We start from the raw sequence: 19278 nt of genomic DNA on the forward strand, positions 1-19278 counted from the left end.
CCCCCCGCTGTGTAGTCTTTAGTAGTTTAGTATGTATACGCGAGCACCGTAACCCGTAGTAGCCGAAGAGGCAAAGACATGGACTCACGGAGCCACCGTGGACTCGTGTCTCACGGATACACAGAGCAAGCTGGCAATCGGGGCAGAGCACTCTATGGCGGATTCTAGACTCGACGACAACGCAATCACTCGACTAGGCAATCTGCAGGCTGCAGCCGATCATCACTGTATCAGTTCATCAGCCAATCAGGCCCTAGCCTGTAGGTATTTTTTTCCTTCATCATTTTCTTAATCCAAATTAAGTATTTGAGACTTCTAGTACTTGGTACTCATATAGTTATATTTTTCTTCGAATTTAGGTGTTAGAATCTTAAAAATAATACTAAAAACATTTGTCAGGGGCTCAGAAAAGAAAACGAAAAAACTAAAAGATCAATTTATTGAATTTTAAAAAGGTGTTATACATAATTTTTTAGCTTCAGGCGGTGTTGTGTCTGATTATAATCCTGTAGATGCACTTGATATTGAAGAACAAAGACAAAAGCAAGTTAATGATAATTTAAGTGGACAAGTTGATGCCAATGATAATGCCACAGAGAATGAAGATTAACAGTCTTTCTCTCAACCTGAAAATTCAATTGATGATGCTCAAAAAGCTTTTATTTATGATGTATTTATTTATTCTAAAACTTGGGGAAATCTTGATAATAAAGGTAGATATATATTAATTCAAAAAGGGACCCATGAGAGAATTGAGTGTTGGGTTTCTTATACATGCTCTTAATACTTGGGAAAATTTATAGATGTTTTATATATGGTCTAGAGGGATCGTGGCGGTGAGTTTGTGAGAGGGCTTTCAAAATCATAGGACCGACACTGCTGCTAGTTGGGGGAAGGAGCTTTTTACATGTATGCCATTATAAAAGATTGACCAAACCAGGAGGCCACTAAAAAATTGTTTCGCACCGCTGTGTCCAACTTCATCTTCGACTATACCCGTGTGCCATTTCGTTGCCATTCTGTTCGTTTTGTAACGTTTAAGGGGTCTGACACGTGGGTCCTGGGTAGAAAAATGTCCTTTTTGCCCTTCCCGTCCATAGACCACACGCTGCCGTGCTCGTGTTGCTCTCCCTGGCCGCTGACGTTGCGGGCCCGCCAACGTGGATGCGCTCCCAGACGCTGCGGCTCCTGCTCGCTGACTGCACTCAGTGCTCGGCTGCTGGCGCGGTTCGCAACACGAAAAAAAACAAAGTTTTAGCAGACAGGCAGAAGAAAGGTACGTATTGTAATCCTGTGATCCTGCCAGGACGGAACGTTTTGCATTTTAAGACCTTGTTTAGGCCTTATTTAGATGCGAAAAGATTTTGGATTTCGTTACTGTAGCATTTTTGTTTGTTTGTGTGAAATATTATCTAATTATGGATTAACTAAAATCAAAAGATTCGTCTCGCGATTTACACTTAAACTATGCAATTAGTTTTTATTTTCGTCTATATTTAATGCTTCATGCATGTGTCGAAAGATTCGATGTGACAGGGAATCTTGAAAACTTTTTGGTTTTTGGGTGAACTAAACAAGGCTTTAGTTGGCAAAAATTTTGCATTTTGAGAACCGTAACACTTTCGTTTGTTTATGGCAAATATTATCTAATCATAGACTAATTAGGGTCAAAAGATTCATCTCACGGTTTACAGACAAACTGTGTAATTAGTTTTTGTTTTTGTCTAAATTTAATATTCTATGCATGTGCCACAAGGTTCGATATGATAAAAAATCTTGAAATTTTTTGGGAGCCCAGAATCTGCACGGATCACGGGGTCATATTGTGATTCATTTAGTTCAAAAAATTTACAAATTTTTTTCAGATTTTTCATCAAATTGAATCTTTAGACGCATGTATGGAGCATTAAATATAGACGAAAATAAAAACTAATTACATAGTTCACTCATAATTTGTGAGACGAATCTTTTGAACCTAGTTAAGTCATGATTAGACAATATTTGTCAAATACAAACAAAATTGCTACCGTGTCCATTTTGCAAAAAAAAAAAACTAAACAAGGTCTAATATGGTCTTTTTTTTGTTTTGTCACACAAGGGAAAAATCACTGAGATAATTAATTAATTTGACTAAGCACCAGAGGGAAGGAAAAAAAAACTGGCAGACAGTGGCACTAGGGAAAAGAAGATTTTGTTGTCGACACCAATTGGCCCAGGGGCATTCAAGTCAAATGCCAGACCACTTAACTGCCGTTAGACTTCAAAATGGACGAAATGGCATACGGGTATAGCCGAAGATGAAGTTGGATACAGCGATGCGAAACAACTTTTTAATGGCATCCTGGTTTGGTCAATCTTTCATAATGACATACAGCTAAAAACCTCTGGGGGAAGGGAGTGGAAGTAGATCTGAGCAGCTGCACGGTTGTACCGCCTTTCTATTGAGTTGCTATCAGCCAAGTGGCTCTGCTTGATTAGTTGCATCGACCAGAGATACAGAAGCTGCTGTGGAGTTATGGTGAGTCTGAGTCCTAGTTGATCCATTTTCCAGTGTTGCCTTTGTAACTTATTTACAAATAACAAAGTCTTTTAAATGTAATGTGAATCCTTGACCTTGATTTTATTTCAATATGGTGTACAGGTGACTTAAGATGTGCAAACTGACATTCGCCTGAATGTTACCGTAATGACAGGAAAGAGGGACGGAACTGTGCTCAGTCATCATAACTTGAGTACATGCGTTTATATCAATAAAATGAGTGTTGTGATTCTTTGTTACGTTCTATAAATAGCTTGTAATCGGTTGAAATAACTCAGCAGTTTTCGGATTCCACTATGCCATTTTTTTTCCTGGTCCGATGTTACCATAATGCGATGGTAGGACTCTCCTGCAAGTCATCAAGGATGGCCGCCTCCTCCTTCCTAATCCTAGCTGGGCTTTTCATTTCATGCAGATGGGCTCCAGTAGCCCTACAGCCATGGACCCTACCCAACCACAGCCTAAAGTTTCAACTGGGCCGAGCCCAACGATCGGCTTGGGTGGGTCTCTCTCTTCGACGAGATATCGCCGGCCGCCGCTTCACGGTGTGCCCCCCGCACCGCACCCCCCCCCCCCCCCCCCCCCCTCCTCGCCGCCGACTCGCGCGACCAAGCGACAGAGCCCATGGCCGGCCGCCGTCACCGCCCACCGCCGCCGCAGCCGACGAGCGCGTCCGGCGTCGGAACCGTGACGAACCCGCACTGCAGGATCCCGCCGCTCTCAGTCTCAGGTCCGTACACCCTGAATTTCCCAAATCCTCGATGGGTTCCATTATTTGTCTGTGTCTTTGGTTGGTTGGATATTGAGCCGAACCGAAGCAAATGGAGAGCCTTGTATTTCACGTGCATCATGCAATGGCCTCCCTGTTGCTGCGATCCGTTGACAGCTGCATCCCCGATCCTTCATGTCATTCAGTTTCTAATAAGCATTATTCAGTACCATTTTTCTGTTCGGTTCAGAAAGACCATCCTTGGCTCAAAGCCTCAAGCACAAAGCTTGCCTCTACGTATAACCAGAAAGCCTCCACTGAGTACCCTTGGTCAATCAAGCAGGCCTTCCATGGGTGGCTGGGTTTCTAGAATTCAGAAGGACGCAGAGCACTTCAGTTGTAGCTGCTCGTCGATCAAATAACACCTGGAGTGATCCTTGCTGGTCTCGCGAATAGTGATCTGCTGTTAGTTAGGGCATGGTCATCACTAAATTCAAGATCATAATGTGCCGGAGGAAAAAAAAAAAGTCCAGCATGTCATTGTGCTCTCGGTCGAGTAATGGAATGCAGATGTTAAATTTCTAATATGGTTTACATATGGGGTTAGTTTTGGCATTGCAAGCTGGTTTTGAAGTTGTTTGTTATGGTATTTGGGATGTAGAGAATAGCGGGAGATCTCGATTAATTTCTGCACTATATAGTGATTGAGCTATGTTCTGATTCCTGCACTTGGTGTGTTTTGGAAGCCTTTTATATTATGTTGATTCATGCTTTCATCTTGAGGCTCTTATATATGAAGCGAATTTAAATATACTCATTTGTTGTCAGTCTGAAAAATATTTCTAGATTTGCCATGCTACTCAGAAATATTAGTACATCCTGCTGCAGATACCATCAAACTGTATGTGGTCCTGGTGTGGTTTACTCTTTAAACTTTGAAGTGTTGATATACGTCCTATACTAGTATAGAGAGGCCCTGCTGTATTTTTTACAGTTTATCATAGTGCTCTCTACTCTCTTGCTTCTAATAAATATGTATTGAATTCTTGTGTTTGACAGGGAAGTTGATGTTGCAAAAAGGCCATCTAAGAAGCCCTGCCATGCTGCGAGCAAGACCTATACATCCTCTATCGTGTCTAGCCCAAATATTTGGGCAGATCTCCTGGAATGTCTGCTTCACCAAATTATGGCTCTACTTAGCTCATCAAGTGACATCCTTGCCTCCTTCCCATCTACATTGAGCTTCAGCCACCTCTCTGCTTGCATTCACACATCCATTATCCTCATCGTGGTCACAGCCGCATCAAGTACAGTCTTCTCCACAACTGCACGTGGCAGCTCACTGATCCTAGAAAGGGATCCTCCTCCTGTCGCTGTGTGCCACCCCACAACCATCTAAGCCGCATGCACTATTTGGGTTGCTCATATGGTAATCTTATATTCTCCAACTCGCATCAGTGCCTCCTTGTTGATGCTTTTGGTTTTACTACCATGAGGCCTCCCAAATTGAAATCCACATGCAAGCATAAGATCTACGACGGAATCCTTGATGGTATCCCCTCAAGTCCCCAACTCGCATCTCTTCTTTTGCTCGAGGTCATCCATTTTCCGGTGGCAAGTTGGGTCTAACTTTCGGTCTTTCTAGTACTCGAAAGTTAGACCCAACTTGCCACCGGAAAATGGATGACCTCGAGCAAAAGAAGAGATGCGAGTTGCTCTTGGTTGGAGCACCCTCTTGATCTCCTAGGCATCTTTCAGATCGTGTTTTTTAAAGGTGAGATGTTTGCCATGGATGATTTGGATGGACTCTACACCATTTTCTTTGCACCTCGGCTCAACATACATGAAGTAGAAATTGTCTGGACAGAGTACCAGAGAGAAGACAATGTTGAGGGCCACTATGTGAATGTGATGTATTGGCTGGTAGTATGTGGTGACATGTTTCTCAATGTTGACCTCTCGACGAGCTATGATAGGAGTTCTGCCTTCTTTAGAGTTTTTAGGCTTGATTTCTCCACCATACCAGCTAAGTGGGTGAAGGTGGAGAATTTAGGAAACCATGCCATATTTGTGAGCCTTGGTCAGAGGAACCCAGCGTTTTGCTGCATGAGCCCTGAAAAATGGGGAGGAAAGAGTAACTGCATCTATGTTGCCACCCAATCTAAAACGGATGAGAAAGATAAACCCTGGACCGTGGTCAGGCTTGGTGAGGCAGTACCTTGTGCAACTTGGAGGCCCGTCATGTATCCTGATATTAATCCCCATGTGTTCCCGATACCAGATAACATTTGGGTGATTCCATTGGCGGACGCACGAGGGGGGCTGGGGTGGCTGCAGCCCCCCTCTTGGGCTCAATTTTTTTAACAAGTTTTCTTTTTTAGCAAAAGACTTCATATATTTGGTATTTTTCTATGCTTGATTTATGAATCTTTGTCTTTGAACATTTTGAATCAATATTGAATTATCAATCTTAGCTATATCTATTAGGCCTTGTTTAGTTCCCAAAATATTTTGCAAAATTTCTTAGATTTTCTATCACATCGAATCTTGCGGTACATACATGAAGCACTTACTAAATATAAATAAAAAAATAACTAATTACATAGTTTATATGTAATTTACGAGACGAATCTTTTGAGCCTAGCGAACAATATTTGTCAAATACAAACGAAAATGCTACTATTTCTATTTTGCAAAAAAAAAATTAGAACTAAACAAGACCTTAGTGTACCGAATTGAGCGAGCAAAAATAAATTTTTAGCCTATGTTATTTAGCCCCCCTCTTGGTCCATTTCTAGATCTGCCACTGTGATTCCTTGTTTGGTTTACAAGACTGTGAGCAGCTTTGCTTTACCTGGTCGTTTGGCAAACATTTCGAATTTGAATTACTGCCTCTACATGATCTCTTAGCTCAGAACATTGGATGTAAATATTTTCTTGACTTGGCATTCCATACTATCGTGTTCAAACAAGTTGATTGTACTGTAGCCATAGTCCTAGTTCTTTATGCATTCAACCTTTGAGCACTGGTGTTGCTCTATTGTCATTAGGCTTGGTGTTCTTTCTACCGCAACTAAGCACATAGCCGTCCGAGACAAGGCTCTGATTGAGTGGAGGGGAAGAACGGGGTTGCAGACTTGTGGCCGGTGGGTAGTTCTTTGAACATTGATTGCCAATCAAAATTGAGCTTTTTGTCTGTGGCCTTGTTTAGTTCACCCCTAAAAAGCAAAAAGTTTTCAAGATTTTCCGTCACATCGAATCTTAAGGCACATGCATGAAACATTAAATATAGACGAAAACAAAAACTAATTACACAGTTTAGCTGGAATTCGCGAGACGAATCTTTTGATCCTAGTTAGTCTATAATTAGATAATATTTGTCACAAACAAACGAAAATGCTACAGTACCGAAATCCGAAATGTTTTCGGAACTAAACAAGGCCTGTGTTGTCCGAGCTGTGGGGGTGCAGTATATTGGGCCGGGGTGTGCATAGAGGACAAGATTTGGTGGTAACCGGGGGGGGGGGGGCAGCTTTAAATGGGGTTCACCCCTGGTTAGACTAAAGAAGAACCACGAGTATTCATTTAGAGCACTATCCCTATCCTTACCTACAACCTATGTTTTAGCCAAAGATTCAGCCATTGAAGTTCTCTTATCAAAATAAATGTCAAGGTTTTGGAGTTGGTCCAAGGATCTGCTTGATTGAGGAATGTTCTTTTATCGAATTAAATATCCAAGGTTTTGGAGTTGGTCTAAGGACGTCCGTAGTGGTGCTAGCTAAGTAGCTAGTTGATGTAGAGCTGAGAGACAAGCAAAGAGTATTTTATACATGTTTATTTTTTTATGTGCTATTGAATCCATATGCTCATCTCTCATATTGTTGGAGTACGTGAAATAGATAGGTTATTTACTCGTCGCTAGTGACTACTCTCTCCTCCTTTTTCTCTGTCCACGTCATAATAGCTAGCTAAATAGCTAGTTGTTGGGGATGCCTAAGGATCTACTTGATTGAAGAATATTTTGGCTTTCAGTAATCGATGGTACTCTATTTATCTGTAGCATCGGCTGCATACCTACGTCGAAGAAAGCCACTAGGGAAAAAGTTGATGGAAAAACTATAGGATAGAACATTTCTCTTTTTTTAATTTAGATTTTTTCACACGTAATTTGGGATGTACCATACCGAGTTTTAATACAATTCCTTCTACCCTTTGCAAAAACAGTGTTAGATCCAAACATTTGTATTAGTTGCATGCCAATTAAATTTTTTCATGAGCAATGTTTGACGAACATTATCATATAAAATGTTCCACAACCATTTTAACACGAAAAGTTTGGCCTCTTCTTTTGTAGGAAATATTGGTTTGGCATGTTTATTCATTAATTTTTTTTTTTGAAAAACTATTGACCTCAAAATAAGTTTTTTGACTCAACATAATTGCCAAATCATTTTTTTTCATAAGAAACATATGGCCAACAGTTTATTTGGTTAATAATTCCTACAAGATTTTTCTGAACGAATAGTTTTTCTATAACAACTAATTCTTTGATGATTCAACATTGTTTTCTTTACCAAATATATTTTTATGGACTTACCAGTTCATGGATCCATTAAATTAGAAATGTTTGAACAGTATTTTGTTTTGGTAAATTAGAAGCTTGCACCTGCATCCGACCGGCGGGAACGAGAGGCACAAGTTTCAAATCTAACACTAATATTTTGCTTTGACATTTGTAAATGGCAAATAGATTTTTTTTTTCTTTATACCTGATTAATTCAAACATATGGACATCCGATTCACTGAGCCCCACCTCTTGTTGATTTACTTGTTGAACCAATCAACCAAATCCATTACAGCTTCATAAACCACCCCCATTCCCCCCCACATCCTGCAGAAATTAACCTACATCTCTGCTTGCCACCTATATAAACAGTTGCACCCAGCCTGCATTGCTCGCGACCACGGCGATTAATGGCAATATGAAGCTGGCATGGCATTACCCTTTGATGACCCCGGCGTTTCTGTACTTGTACCTGATGGCCAAGACGAGGAAGAAGAGGTAGTTGAGGGTGCTGAGCACGCACATGACCCAGTAGAACCTCTCGAGGTGGTAGTGGTTCAGGCTAGCACCCTGCAGCCACGGCCGGTGATCGCCGCGCCCCGTCGCGCTGTTCACGATGGACACCAGCACCGAGCTGAGGTAGTAGCCGAGCGCCAGCGACGCCCACGACAGCGACGTCGCCAGCGACCTCATCCGCGGCGGCGCCTCGCTGAAGAAGAACTCGAGCAAGCCCGCCAGCGTGAAGAGGTCGGCGGACCCCAGGAACAGGTACTGGAACGCGATCCAGAAGAAGGTGATGGGCAGCGGCTTCGCCGAGTCCAGCATCCCGTTGCTCGCCGCCACGTCCTTGCGCTTCACCTCGACGACGGCGGCCACGGCCATGGCGACGACGGAGAGCACCAGCCCGGTGCCGATCCGCTGGAGGTGCGTGATGCCCATCTCGGTCCCCGTGACGCGGCGCGCGAACGGGACGATGGCGTGGTCGTAGACGGGCGCGAGGATGATGATGAAGGTGACCGGGAACACCGGGAGCGACGCGGGCGGCACGGTGAGGCTCCCCACGCGCGTGTCCATGGTGGCCGCCTGCTCGACGGAGAAGGTGGACAGCTGCGCCAGGCAGCAGTTGAGCATGATGGTGGACAAGAAGATGGGCAGCACCATGAGCACGATCTTGACGTCCTCCACCTCCTGCACCGTGCACGCCAGCCGGCCCTGCCGCGGCGGCTGGCACTGCACGGCGCGGTTCAGGAACGCCAGCTCCTGCGACGGCAGCTCGGCGGCGGCCGACGACGCCGCCACGATCGCAGCAGCGTCCTCCACCATGTCCCCGGCCCCGGGCTTGCAGTCGTACTCCTTCATGTCGGTGCTCCCCGTGGGGCTGGGCGCGCGGTCGATGACGGCGCCGTTGCTGATGGCGCTCTGCGCGCCGTAGCCGCATCCGCCGCGCCTGCGCCCAGCGAGCGCGGCGGCGACGAGGACCTTGGCGATGGTGGTGAGCGGGCTCCCCGTGGGCACCTTGTTCCGGTACATCCTCGACCCCGCGACGAAGACCGGGATGGAGAGGAGGATGGCGATGGTGGAGATGCCGAACCCCCACTGCCAGCCCTTGTTGTCCTCGACCCAGACGGCGAAGGTGACGGCGATGAGGGCGCCGCAGGAGAGGCAGAAGACGTAGTAGTTGAAGAAAGTGGAGCGTCCCTTCCGCCCCCGCGGCGCGTGCTCGTCGAACTGCTCCGCGCCGTGGGAAGGCAGGGAGCCCTTGATCCCGCCCACGCCCAGCGCCGTCAGGTACAGCCCCGCGAACAGCATAGCCTTCTTCGCCCCCGACACGGGCTCGCACGCCGCCGGCTTGGCGGCGCACTGCGGCGGCATCAGCGACGGCGTCCGCGCCTGCACCGTCAGGATCACCAGCCCCTGCGCGCCATGAATGAAAGGAACAATTCAGACAGCATGTAAGAGTTGAACATTCGCCGCCCACTGTGTCTGGGCCGGGCCGAAATTCTGCACATTTGGCAATCTGATATGAGGATTACTAGGTGCTAGTTTTCTCTTATTTACTGATGATTTATTTTTGTTTTCCTTTAAAAAGCGAAAGGACCTTTGATACTGTACATCATGTCAAGTGACGGTCCATCCTGTCGAATGATTGGGTAAAAATCAGGCGACAGTGACAAAAAGCAGGCACACGGACACGGCAATGCAAGTGGCGGCGGCGGTCCGAGTGCTAGCTACTCCTACTCGCGACGACGGGCCGGGGCCGGGCGCTGGCCGCTGGGGCTCTCCGCCCGTGCGCGGCGTCGCTTTGCGCCCGTGAGCGGTGGCGAGGCGAGCGCCAAAGCAAGGGAGGAGACCGACCCCGGCACCCGTCTCATCCCATCCCATCCCATGCCACGCAGTTAGCCCTTTGACCAGCCAAATAAAATCAGGGTAATGGCGGGCGCTGGCTCTGTGTTGTATGTGTAATTGTCAGCACCGATGACTAAGAACTGGCACGGCGAGGTTGAGACGTTTCATGAATTGGTGGCTGGGACTGGGAAGGCTGACCTTGACCTCGACATGGTGGTGAGTTTCTTGAGCAAAAGCGTTCAGCAGATTCAACTACTTGCTGACGTGCACAGGTAAGGCAGATCAGTGCAACTAGTTGGGCTAATCAGCCCCACAAGACTCTAGTGTAAGGTGCCAACCGTATCAAGGCGTAACGGGCGCGTCAAGCGTGTGAACATAATACTGTTAACCGTACAGAACACGAAAATGACACTCTGCGTTGTCCAGGGCCTTGTTTACTTCCACCCAAAAACCCAAAATTTTTTAAGATTCCCCATCACATCGAATCTTTAGACGCATGCATGGATTATTAAATATAGACAAAAATAAAAACTAATTACACAGTTTTTCGAAATTGACGAGACGAATCTTTTGAGCCTAGTAAGTCTATGGTTAAACAATAATTACTACAGACAAACAAAAATACTACAGTATCGCGAAATTTTTCCATTCACGAACTAAACAAGGCCCAGGTTCGTCTCGTTCCCAGTTCCCACCGGTCGGCCACCGGGGCCGCGCGATCTTCTCCTGGCGCAGGGGTCCCTGCGCCGTGCCCGAAGCTTCCCGACGAGATACGCGGGCCCGCGGCAGCTGGCGTCCTGCCGTCCTCACGCGCGGCGGCCCCTGAAGCGGTTTGACGGTTTCTCCTGTTGCGGCTGCTAGCTGCGCTGCGCATGCGGCACACGGACGGCGCGGGGATTTTGGCTCTTTTTTTTTTTGCCAGCGTTTTTTTTTTTTTGAGAAATCTAGCTAGCGTTTTGTCTCGACGTGGCAAATGTACGGGGGCCGTACACGGACGAAATCTAGGAGCAACCATATCACTACTGCACTGACTGTTCAAAGTGCCTGCATCTATCACTCACAAATATTCTAGTAATTTTATTCGTACGTGTCTGCCTGCCTAGTGGATCAGGTTTGGTACGGACCACGGCAGAGCCTCGATCCAGAATGTTCTGCATGTCCGTCATACGGTTATTTGGCGCAAAGGGGTGCTGTCCTTGTCGTCGCTGATCCTTCCTAGCTGGCCTCCTCGATCCGTCACATATACTATGATGATCGTTGCGTGGTTGAAGCTAAGGTCTTGTTTCGTTTGCAAAATTTTTTGTTTTTGATTACTGTAGCATTTCGTTTTTATTTGACAAACATTGTCCGAGTAATTAGGTTTAAAAGATTCATCTTACAAACTACAGGTAACTGTGCAGTTAGTTTTTATTTTCGTTTATATTTAATGCTCCATACATGCGACCAAAGATTTGATATGACGAGAAATCTTGAAATTTTTTGTAAACTAAACAAGACCTAAATAAACAAGGCCTAAATAAACTTGTCCCTACCGTCTCCCGAGTTACGTAAAGCAGCCTCCTAGTACTAGTCGTCGTCGTCCTGCCGGTCAATCCAAGGATTATATTAATAGGCGCGCGTAACCGGAACGAAGCAGAAGTGGGGTGGCACTGGCATGGGATTCCGCCGCCGGCCCCGCCCCAGGATTGGGCGCCGTCCGCCGCTCGCGGGCCGGGCGTCGCGTCGATCGGAAGTGGGGAACGTGTGTGATCACCGTGTCGCGGGCAACACTGGACACACGCGTGGTCGGCGCCACCGAACGGCGCGCCCACGAACGACGGGCTCGGCAGGCCGCATCCGATCGAGAACGGCGGTGGCGATCGAGGGCACCTGGGCTGGGCGGCGGCTGGCCTCCTACTTTTGCCGTCCTACTAGTACGGTCTACGGTACCACGCGGTGAGGTCGTATTTGCTGGGTTGCAGCGCTTCTACACAATCCGAAACTTTTTTTTTTTTTGCATTTTACAATTTGTGTTTCATGGGTTTTGTAGATATAAATAGTATATTTAAACTGCTCCGACTGTATATTTAGAGTAGAGGGAAAAGTATACTCTGGTTCTCACGTCCTAATTTAGGCCTTGTTCAGATGCAATTTTTTTTTTTTAATTTGAAACGGTAACACTTTCGTTTATATTTGACAAACATTGTTCAATTATGGACTAACTAGGCTTAAAAGATTCGTCTCATAATTTATAGATAAATTCTGCAATTAGTTATTTTTTAATCTATATTTAATGTTTCATGCATGTACCGTAGTATTCGATGTGATAGGGAATGTAAAAAATAACTAATTACATAATTTGTCTGTAATTTACGAGACATATTTTTTGAGTCTAATTAGTTCATGATTAGACAATATTTGTTAAATACAAATGAAATTGCTACAGTGTATATTTTATTAAAAATTTTGGAACTAAGCAAGGCCTTATAAACTTTTGGAATTTTTTAGTGCATCTAAGGCCCTTAACGTCCATGGGCTTTAACGTTTTCCAATTGCATGTAGTTGGCCAGTTGCCCTGCATCGTACATCTGTTGATGTAAACGACTGTGTACAATGACTAGTTTTTTGTATTCCTGCAACTACAGTACAGGGTATTGTGCTCAACTTGGACTAGGGACTGTACCCACGTGATCCACACACAAAGGTCGCCTTCCTCGCTATATTTCAACATCGATCCTACTGCCGGTTAACCTATGCACTCATCTATGGTCACGAACGTCCGTCCATTCAGATATTTTCAGAAACAAAATGACAAAAAAAAAAGAGCCTAAAGAGGGTGTTTGGTTGGGGTTGTTAAAGTTTAAGGCAATGATGAAGCAGATTCACAGGAACGACAATGATGAAGCAGATTTCCTGGCTAGACAGGCTATTTTGTATAATTTAGATCTCTCTCAGGCCATTCAAGCTGAATGTGCATCCCAGGTCCATGGTGACCATTGCCCTGTGTTACAGGCGCTGAACTATGTTTCCCTTCCTTCTGTAACGTTAATCACAACATCTTGCTGTTAATAAATGCATTCTGTCTCTTGTCAAAAAAAAAGTTTAAGATACTGTAACATTTTTGTCTTATTTGACAATTTGTATCAAATCATAGACTAAGGGAGTGTTTGGGACTGCTCTGCTCTATGTTTTTCAGCTCCGCTCTACGTTTTTTAGCCAAACGGTTTCAGCTCCACGCACTCAGTTCGAGGAAAAATGGTGAAGTTGTGAGAGCACCTAAAGAGTTACTCCACAAACTCCAGTTTTTTGTGGAGCTGCTCTATGGTGGAGTTTGTGGAGCAGAGTTTGTAGAGGAGTCCTAAACACCCCCTAATTGGGCTTAAAAGATTCATCTTACAAATTACTATTTAGCTTTGTTTTTAGTTTTATAAATAATCTACATTTAATACTTAATGCATATGTCCAAACATCCGATAATAACAGGAGTTAAGTTTTAACCGATTCAACCAAACACGACCAAGAAATGAGGGTGGCGCCACGTGTCATCAAAACATAAATAGTAGTAAGTTCTTCCCTGGCGCCCAGGAAAACAAAATTAATTAAGCTCATCCGAGAAATAGTTGCACACAAAGACAAGCTTAAGAGGGCACCCTTGGCGACAAACGGGTTTCACAGGGATATTGTTGCGCCTCCGGTTCTTTTCTAAAAGCGACAGGAGTGAGGTCCACTGATTTGCCCGAACAAGGCCGCTACTACGTACGGCTACACGGATCGGATGGTTCAGCTAGCTTAAGGCCATGCCCGCCGGCCGGCCCTAATCACATATATAGGCCACAGGTGCAGTGACAGCACAATGTATGAAGGAGATGTGATTAGCTTCCCTTTGACCCAGGGTACGTATGTATGCAGTCAAATCGACCCCCATCGATCATCTTAGATACATATATACGTATATAGCTAGCAGTGGTGCGTGGCGAATAAAGTGATGGCTACCGTTAATCATTGGCCCTAATTTTGCAATTAATTGCTCCTTAACCCAAATCGCAGGGTGTTGTGCATGCATGAGCTTGCATCTCTCGCCTCGATCTCCTGCTGGTTAATTAATAATCTAGATACTGCTGGTCAGCTGACAGTACACAGGTGATGGACGTGGAACACGCAAACACACACGGCGATCTTCAGCTGAGAGTGTACAGCCATCTCTGACCTTTTAACGTTGGTGATGATGAGATTTACTAGTGGTGAATTAATTGATTCCTCATAGGAAAAACTACGTACGGTCGCAGTCCAGGCCACGTACGTGTCCCCTCCTAACCACTTTTCTAGGTGAAGGGCTTGATGCATGCCATGGAAGAGGAAGACAGCTGAGATATTCTAACTGACCCAACTAAAGCTAGCCATCCCGGCCGGCCGCGTCAGCGAAGCATAGATCATGAGAGCAACGGGTCTAGAGAAAGAGAAGTCAAGCACTGACGTGGCGGCACAGCTGGACACTGTATATATCGGCTAGTATATTCCTCTCACGCCACCAGCCTTTGGAGATACGATACGTGTACGACGACCACCGCCACCGTAGAGATATGTTTAGATATTAAACAACATCACAATACTCTACCACGCCCTATACTCCTACAGGGAACAGCAGGGTACGTGTACGCACGCATTGTTTAACTTGGTACCATCCCATTCCCGGCCATGACGTGATGACAAGGCAGATGGGGATAGCATAGATATATAGGAGTAAACTTGCATTGCATGAGTGATAGATATTTCTGTTTTTTTTTTCTTTTTTAGTAGATATATAGCTAGTTTTTGACAAATAGAGGATGGATTTTTGGCGCGTGCGCAGTTTGTTTGTGGAGGACGTACCATGAACTCGATGAAGGCGCTGAGGATGTAGATGGTGTAGGTGGTGAAGAAGGCGTCGGAGAGGAAGCCGCCGAGGAGCGCGAGCAGGAACGCGGTGCCCATGAAGTTGGTGACGGTGGTGGCGGACTGCGACGGCGAGTAGTGCATGAACCCCATCAGGTACGTCACCAGGTTGCTCGCGTTCGCCAGGAACGCCAGGTTCTCCAGCACCTCCACCACTGCATGCACACACACACACACGTACAGCAATTCAGTTCAGCGCCAGCCAGCCATCACGCATGACGACTACTACTACAAGCAATCCATTCCTTCTTTGAAACATCATGGGAATAATGATTCAAAGCGATGATAGATGGCTAGTAAGTTCCAGCTGGAACTACTACAAATTATTAGTAGCTAATTATCATCCTGTAAAGGTACACAGCTTTTTCCTTCCCCTAGCTAGTGCAGACAAAACAAAAGCATGCAGTCGCATCAAATTACTAAATTGTTTCCGTACTATATTTTATTTTTAAAAAAATCACGTACTACAGTTAAGTAAGCAGCATGTGCGGTAGTAGTAGAGTACGTAACTGACATAACGCCCCCATGATGTGCGTGTGGCGTTCCCGATGCGTACCGTCCGGCCAGCCAAATTTAAAGTCCGCGAGCCATTTGTGCATTGTGATTCGTGCCGCGTTTTAATGCCCGGCTTTGGGACGACGGACTGCGGTGTGCGCCTCAACGGCTTCAGACCCATCCAAATCTGTGCAACCAACCGCTCTCGTCATCACTCATCAGATGAGATGAGAGGAGGAAAAAAAACAAAAACAAAACAGTCCTGACGATGACTATTGACAACACTCATCGTCACGTACTATACAGACTAGTTTCAGTTTCCCCCTGCGCACATGCAACCGTCCGTCCGTCCGCGGCAACTTGTGTGCAGCGAGAGAGAGAGAGAGGAAAGGAAAGGCTTCCAGTTCCAGATCGACGACGGACAGGCGCAGGCGCACAGCAGAGAGCAGAGCAGAGGATGGTTGAACCATGGACGACGCGACGCACGCCACCGTGCTCTGTTGGAGCAGTGCGTGGTGGTGCTCCATGGATGGAACCAAAAAAAAAAGCAAGCAAGCAAGCAAAAAAAAAAAACGCGAGGAGAGGAGAGGAATCATCCACCAACACCAACTGCACCCACGGGTCCGGTCCGGGTCGGGTCATGCAGATCAGATGCAGTGCATGCACGCAAGTTGTGGGGGGGCTTTGCTTTTCTTCGGTTCGTGGCGCAATTGGACGCCGAATTTCCCGGGGGGCGCAAGTTGCAGGCGATCGAGGAGCGCGAGCAGGAACTGTAGTATGTGAAAGGGAGCGAAAGGAGGGAGAGGAGAGAACAAATGGAGCCCAACGGCAACGGAGGCCGCGGCCGGCCGGCCAGTGGGAGAGGAGGAAAAAGCAGCGAGAAAGAAAGGGTCCTCGAGCACCACCTGTCGGATCGACGAAAGCAGCAGGGAAAGATAGGGGGAGGAGGAGGAGAAGAAGAAAGCAGAGGGAATGGAAGCCGTGGCTTTCAGGCTTGCAGAGGCCCTCGGTTCGGCTCTGCGCTGCGCTGCGCTGCGAGGCTCCGTGCATGGTTGGAGACCACCAGTATCCTATTCGATCCGTCGTCGCAGGCCTCCCCTCCCTCCCGCTCGCCATGGCTTTTTCCCCCCCGCACCCCCCCAACCAGGAGGTCCCATACTTGCTGCCGGGCCCCGGCCGCAATCAACGTACAGAGCTAAAAAAGAAAAAGGAATCTAGAAGCAGAGAGGGAGGCAGGCGATCGATCGATCGGTTACCGAGCACGAAGGAGGCGGCGACCATGCCGCCGTGCCGGCCCCTGGTCGCCGGCCGGTTCCTCCAGTCCACGTACCCCTCCCACCGCTCCGCATCCCGCGCGCCGTCCTCCTGCAATTTCATCACCACGAACAAATCGATGAGCAACGCGACGAGAAATAGTTAGTTAGCCGATCAAGGATCGGACAAACAGCAGCACCGACGGACGACCGATGGAGCTAGCTAGCTAGCAAACAAATGCCCCAGCACCAGCAGCAACGGCGACAAAGGGAAGTCCAAGTGGAGAAACTCACCATGATGGTGGTGCTCGCCCTCTCCGTCCGTGCAGAGGAAGACGAGGGCGGAGGCAGGCAGAGCAGAGCAGGAGAGATCGGTCGCGGTTGAGTTCACTTGTGCCTCAGGGGAGCCGTGGCCTGCTCTATTTAAAAAGCGTGGAGGGGAGAGAGACAGAAGAGGGGAAGGGGAAGGGGAGGGCCCGTCCGCGTCCCGTCCCTGGGGGTGCTGCGCCGCGCAGGGGCGGGCACCACACCACACCGCACACCGGCACCCCGCACCGCACACAGGGCTGCTGAGAAGGACGCAGGCAGCAAGGGCGGCTGCAGCCCTGGACCCCTGGGTCAGGCCGACGCAGGGATGTCAACCTCAAGATGCCCAAAAAACCAGGGAAAGGGATGGGGGGCATGCGTGTATGTTTGAAGTATGCATGGCCTTGTGCTTTTATTCATTTCATTCATGAGTTTCTTTTTTGCCCAAAGTCTGAAAACAAAAGCGAAAATCAACTGGGGTGGGGTGTACGGCATTGTTGTCTCAACCCCCCCACCCCAAATACACACATGTTGTTCTCTTCTTTACAGCCAGCTAGGGAGAATTAACTCTAGCTTCAGCTTCCCCCTCGAGTCTACTCAATTTATCCTAAATTATAAGATATTTGATTTTTTTTAACATCAAATTTAACCATTCGTCTTTATTTAAAGTTTGTGCAAAATATCAATTCTTTTTGCCGTAGTTTAGTTTATTAATAAAAATTCTTCAAGAGTGACTTAAATTTGACAATTTTTGCATATTTTTTTAAAATAAGACGAATGATCAAACTTAAGGTAAAAAAAGTTAAACGTCAATTTAGAATGGAGAGAGTACTATTCATACGCTACTTATGTCGTTGTAACAATAAGAGTTATTTTTTTCCTCCCTTCCTCCAAATTAACTAATAGCTGGTAAATCTATTTTTTAGCTCCATCACTCGTTCTGAAACCTTGTTTGCATCTTTGTCGCAAAAAAAAATGATAAAAAATGGTTTCCATCTATACAGTTAACAGTTAGCTGCTTCTTTCCCTCTCCTTTCCCTTTTTATGACCTTATTTGGCATAACTCAGCTTTACTGAGGTTGTTTTTTTAAAGAAAAAAGCTTCATGAGCAACTTTTTAGGTAAAGCTAAGTTGTTTTAAAACCAACAGCTTCATGCATGAATGAAAGAAAAATTAGGGGGAGTGGTAAGATAAGTTACTTTTTCAGATAAATCTCAACTCATGTCTCTGTGAGAGAAGAAGAAAAATAGCTTCACCCATGAAGCTGTTTTTGAAAAGAGTGTTTGGCAAAAAAAAAAAATCACAACAACTCATGAAACTGTTGTGAGTTATGTCAAACAGACCCTATATCTCCTTTGCTGTGATTAATTTATTCTCTAATAGGGGCTAAAAAAATCGTCATGTTTTCTAAGCAAAGTTAGCTGTTAATAATAGTCAACTCTTTTTTATCCAAAGAATCTAGCTAATAGTCTACCTACTTTTTAGCTAAATATCGAACTAACGCAGTGCTATGATAAAAAATTCAGTCTACTTGACTACTTAACTACTTATATTATAGTAAATTATTTATTTAGTACAGTAAATTATTATAGTTACTTATTAACTATTTATATTAAATTATTTATTAATATAGTAAATTATTATAGTAAATGACTACAGCTTAACCACTTCTATTAACTATTAAGTGAGAATTAAATTAGGTAGTTAGCCTAGTACTGTATCCCTTCCTACCTTATCATTCCTTTGCACCCGAGTGGGAAAAAAAAGAGTGCTTTAATTCAAGGGTGCAAATCTAATTTTCTAAGAAAGTTCCCCAAACCGGAGATTCGCCAGGACAAACAATTTTGAAAGCGGGATAGGCTATGCTTTTCTTTCTTTTTTTTTCTTGCTGAATAAAAAATTGGTTGGATATAGCCTTCTATGATATATGACTATTCCCTGGTTGGACCAAACCAGCTAATAACAAGTAATAGTTAGCTAGCTAATGAATCCAAACATAGTTTAATTTTATTAGATATATACTATTCATGAGCACATCATAAAAAAGTTAGTTTTCTTCACAAGTTACTTCTTTTCTTATCACAGACATAATAAGTCAACTAGGGCATCACATCATAGTTTCCAATATAAATAGTACTCACTGCGTTCTAAATTA

The 19278-nt window shown here is 45.5% G+C and overlaps 2 protein-coding genes and 1 long non-coding RNA gene across 5 annotated transcripts; 2 read left to right on the plus strand and 1 right to left on the minus strand.

The window, feature by feature from the left end:
• LOC110431173 lies at nt 1165–4872 on the plus strand. The gene is made up of 3 exons (XM_021449890.1): nt 1165–1276; nt 2882–3269; nt 4308–4872. The coding sequence occupies exons 1-3, from the start codon at nt 1165–1167 to the stop codon at nt 4645–4647; spliced, it is 840 nt and encodes a 279-aa protein (XP_021305565.1). The 3' UTR covers nt 4648–4872.
• On the minus strand, nt 7989–17202 carry LOC8065037 (protein NRT1/ PTR FAMILY 4.6). 3 transcript variants are annotated; one of them, XM_021450098.1, is made up of 5 exons: nt 17112–17202; nt 16821–16929; nt 15580–15751; nt 15007–15224; nt 7989–9726 (listed from the first exon to the last, which is right to left on the minus strand). In XM_021450098.1, the coding sequence occupies exons 2-5, from the start codon at nt 16911–16913 to the stop codon at nt 8248–8250; spliced, it is 1962 nt and encodes a 653-aa protein (XP_021305773.1). In that variant the 5' UTR covers nt 16914–16929; nt 17112–17202; the 3' UTR covers nt 7989–8247. The 3 variants fall into 3 exon arrangements, with proteins under 3 accessions (XP_021305773.1, XP_002438613.1, XP_021305774.1); XM_002438568.2 differs by lacking the exon at nt 15580–15751; XM_021450099.1 differs by lacking the exons at nt 15580–15751; nt 17112–17202 and having other exon boundaries at nt 16821–16956.
• LOC110431241 lies at nt 11559–12960 on the plus strand. The gene is made up of 2 exons (XR_002448627.1): nt 11559–12093; nt 12783–12960. It is a non-coding gene; the product is annotated as an uncharacterized LOC110431241 (long non-coding RNA).

Source organism: Sorghum bicolor, chromosome 10 (assembly GCF_000003195.3).
Source record: "Sorghum bicolor cultivar BTx623 chromosome 10, Sorghum_bicolor_NCBIv3, whole genome shotgun sequence".
NCBI classification, from domain to species: domain Eukaryota; kingdom Viridiplantae; phylum Streptophyta; class Magnoliopsida; order Poales; family Poaceae; genus Sorghum; species Sorghum bicolor.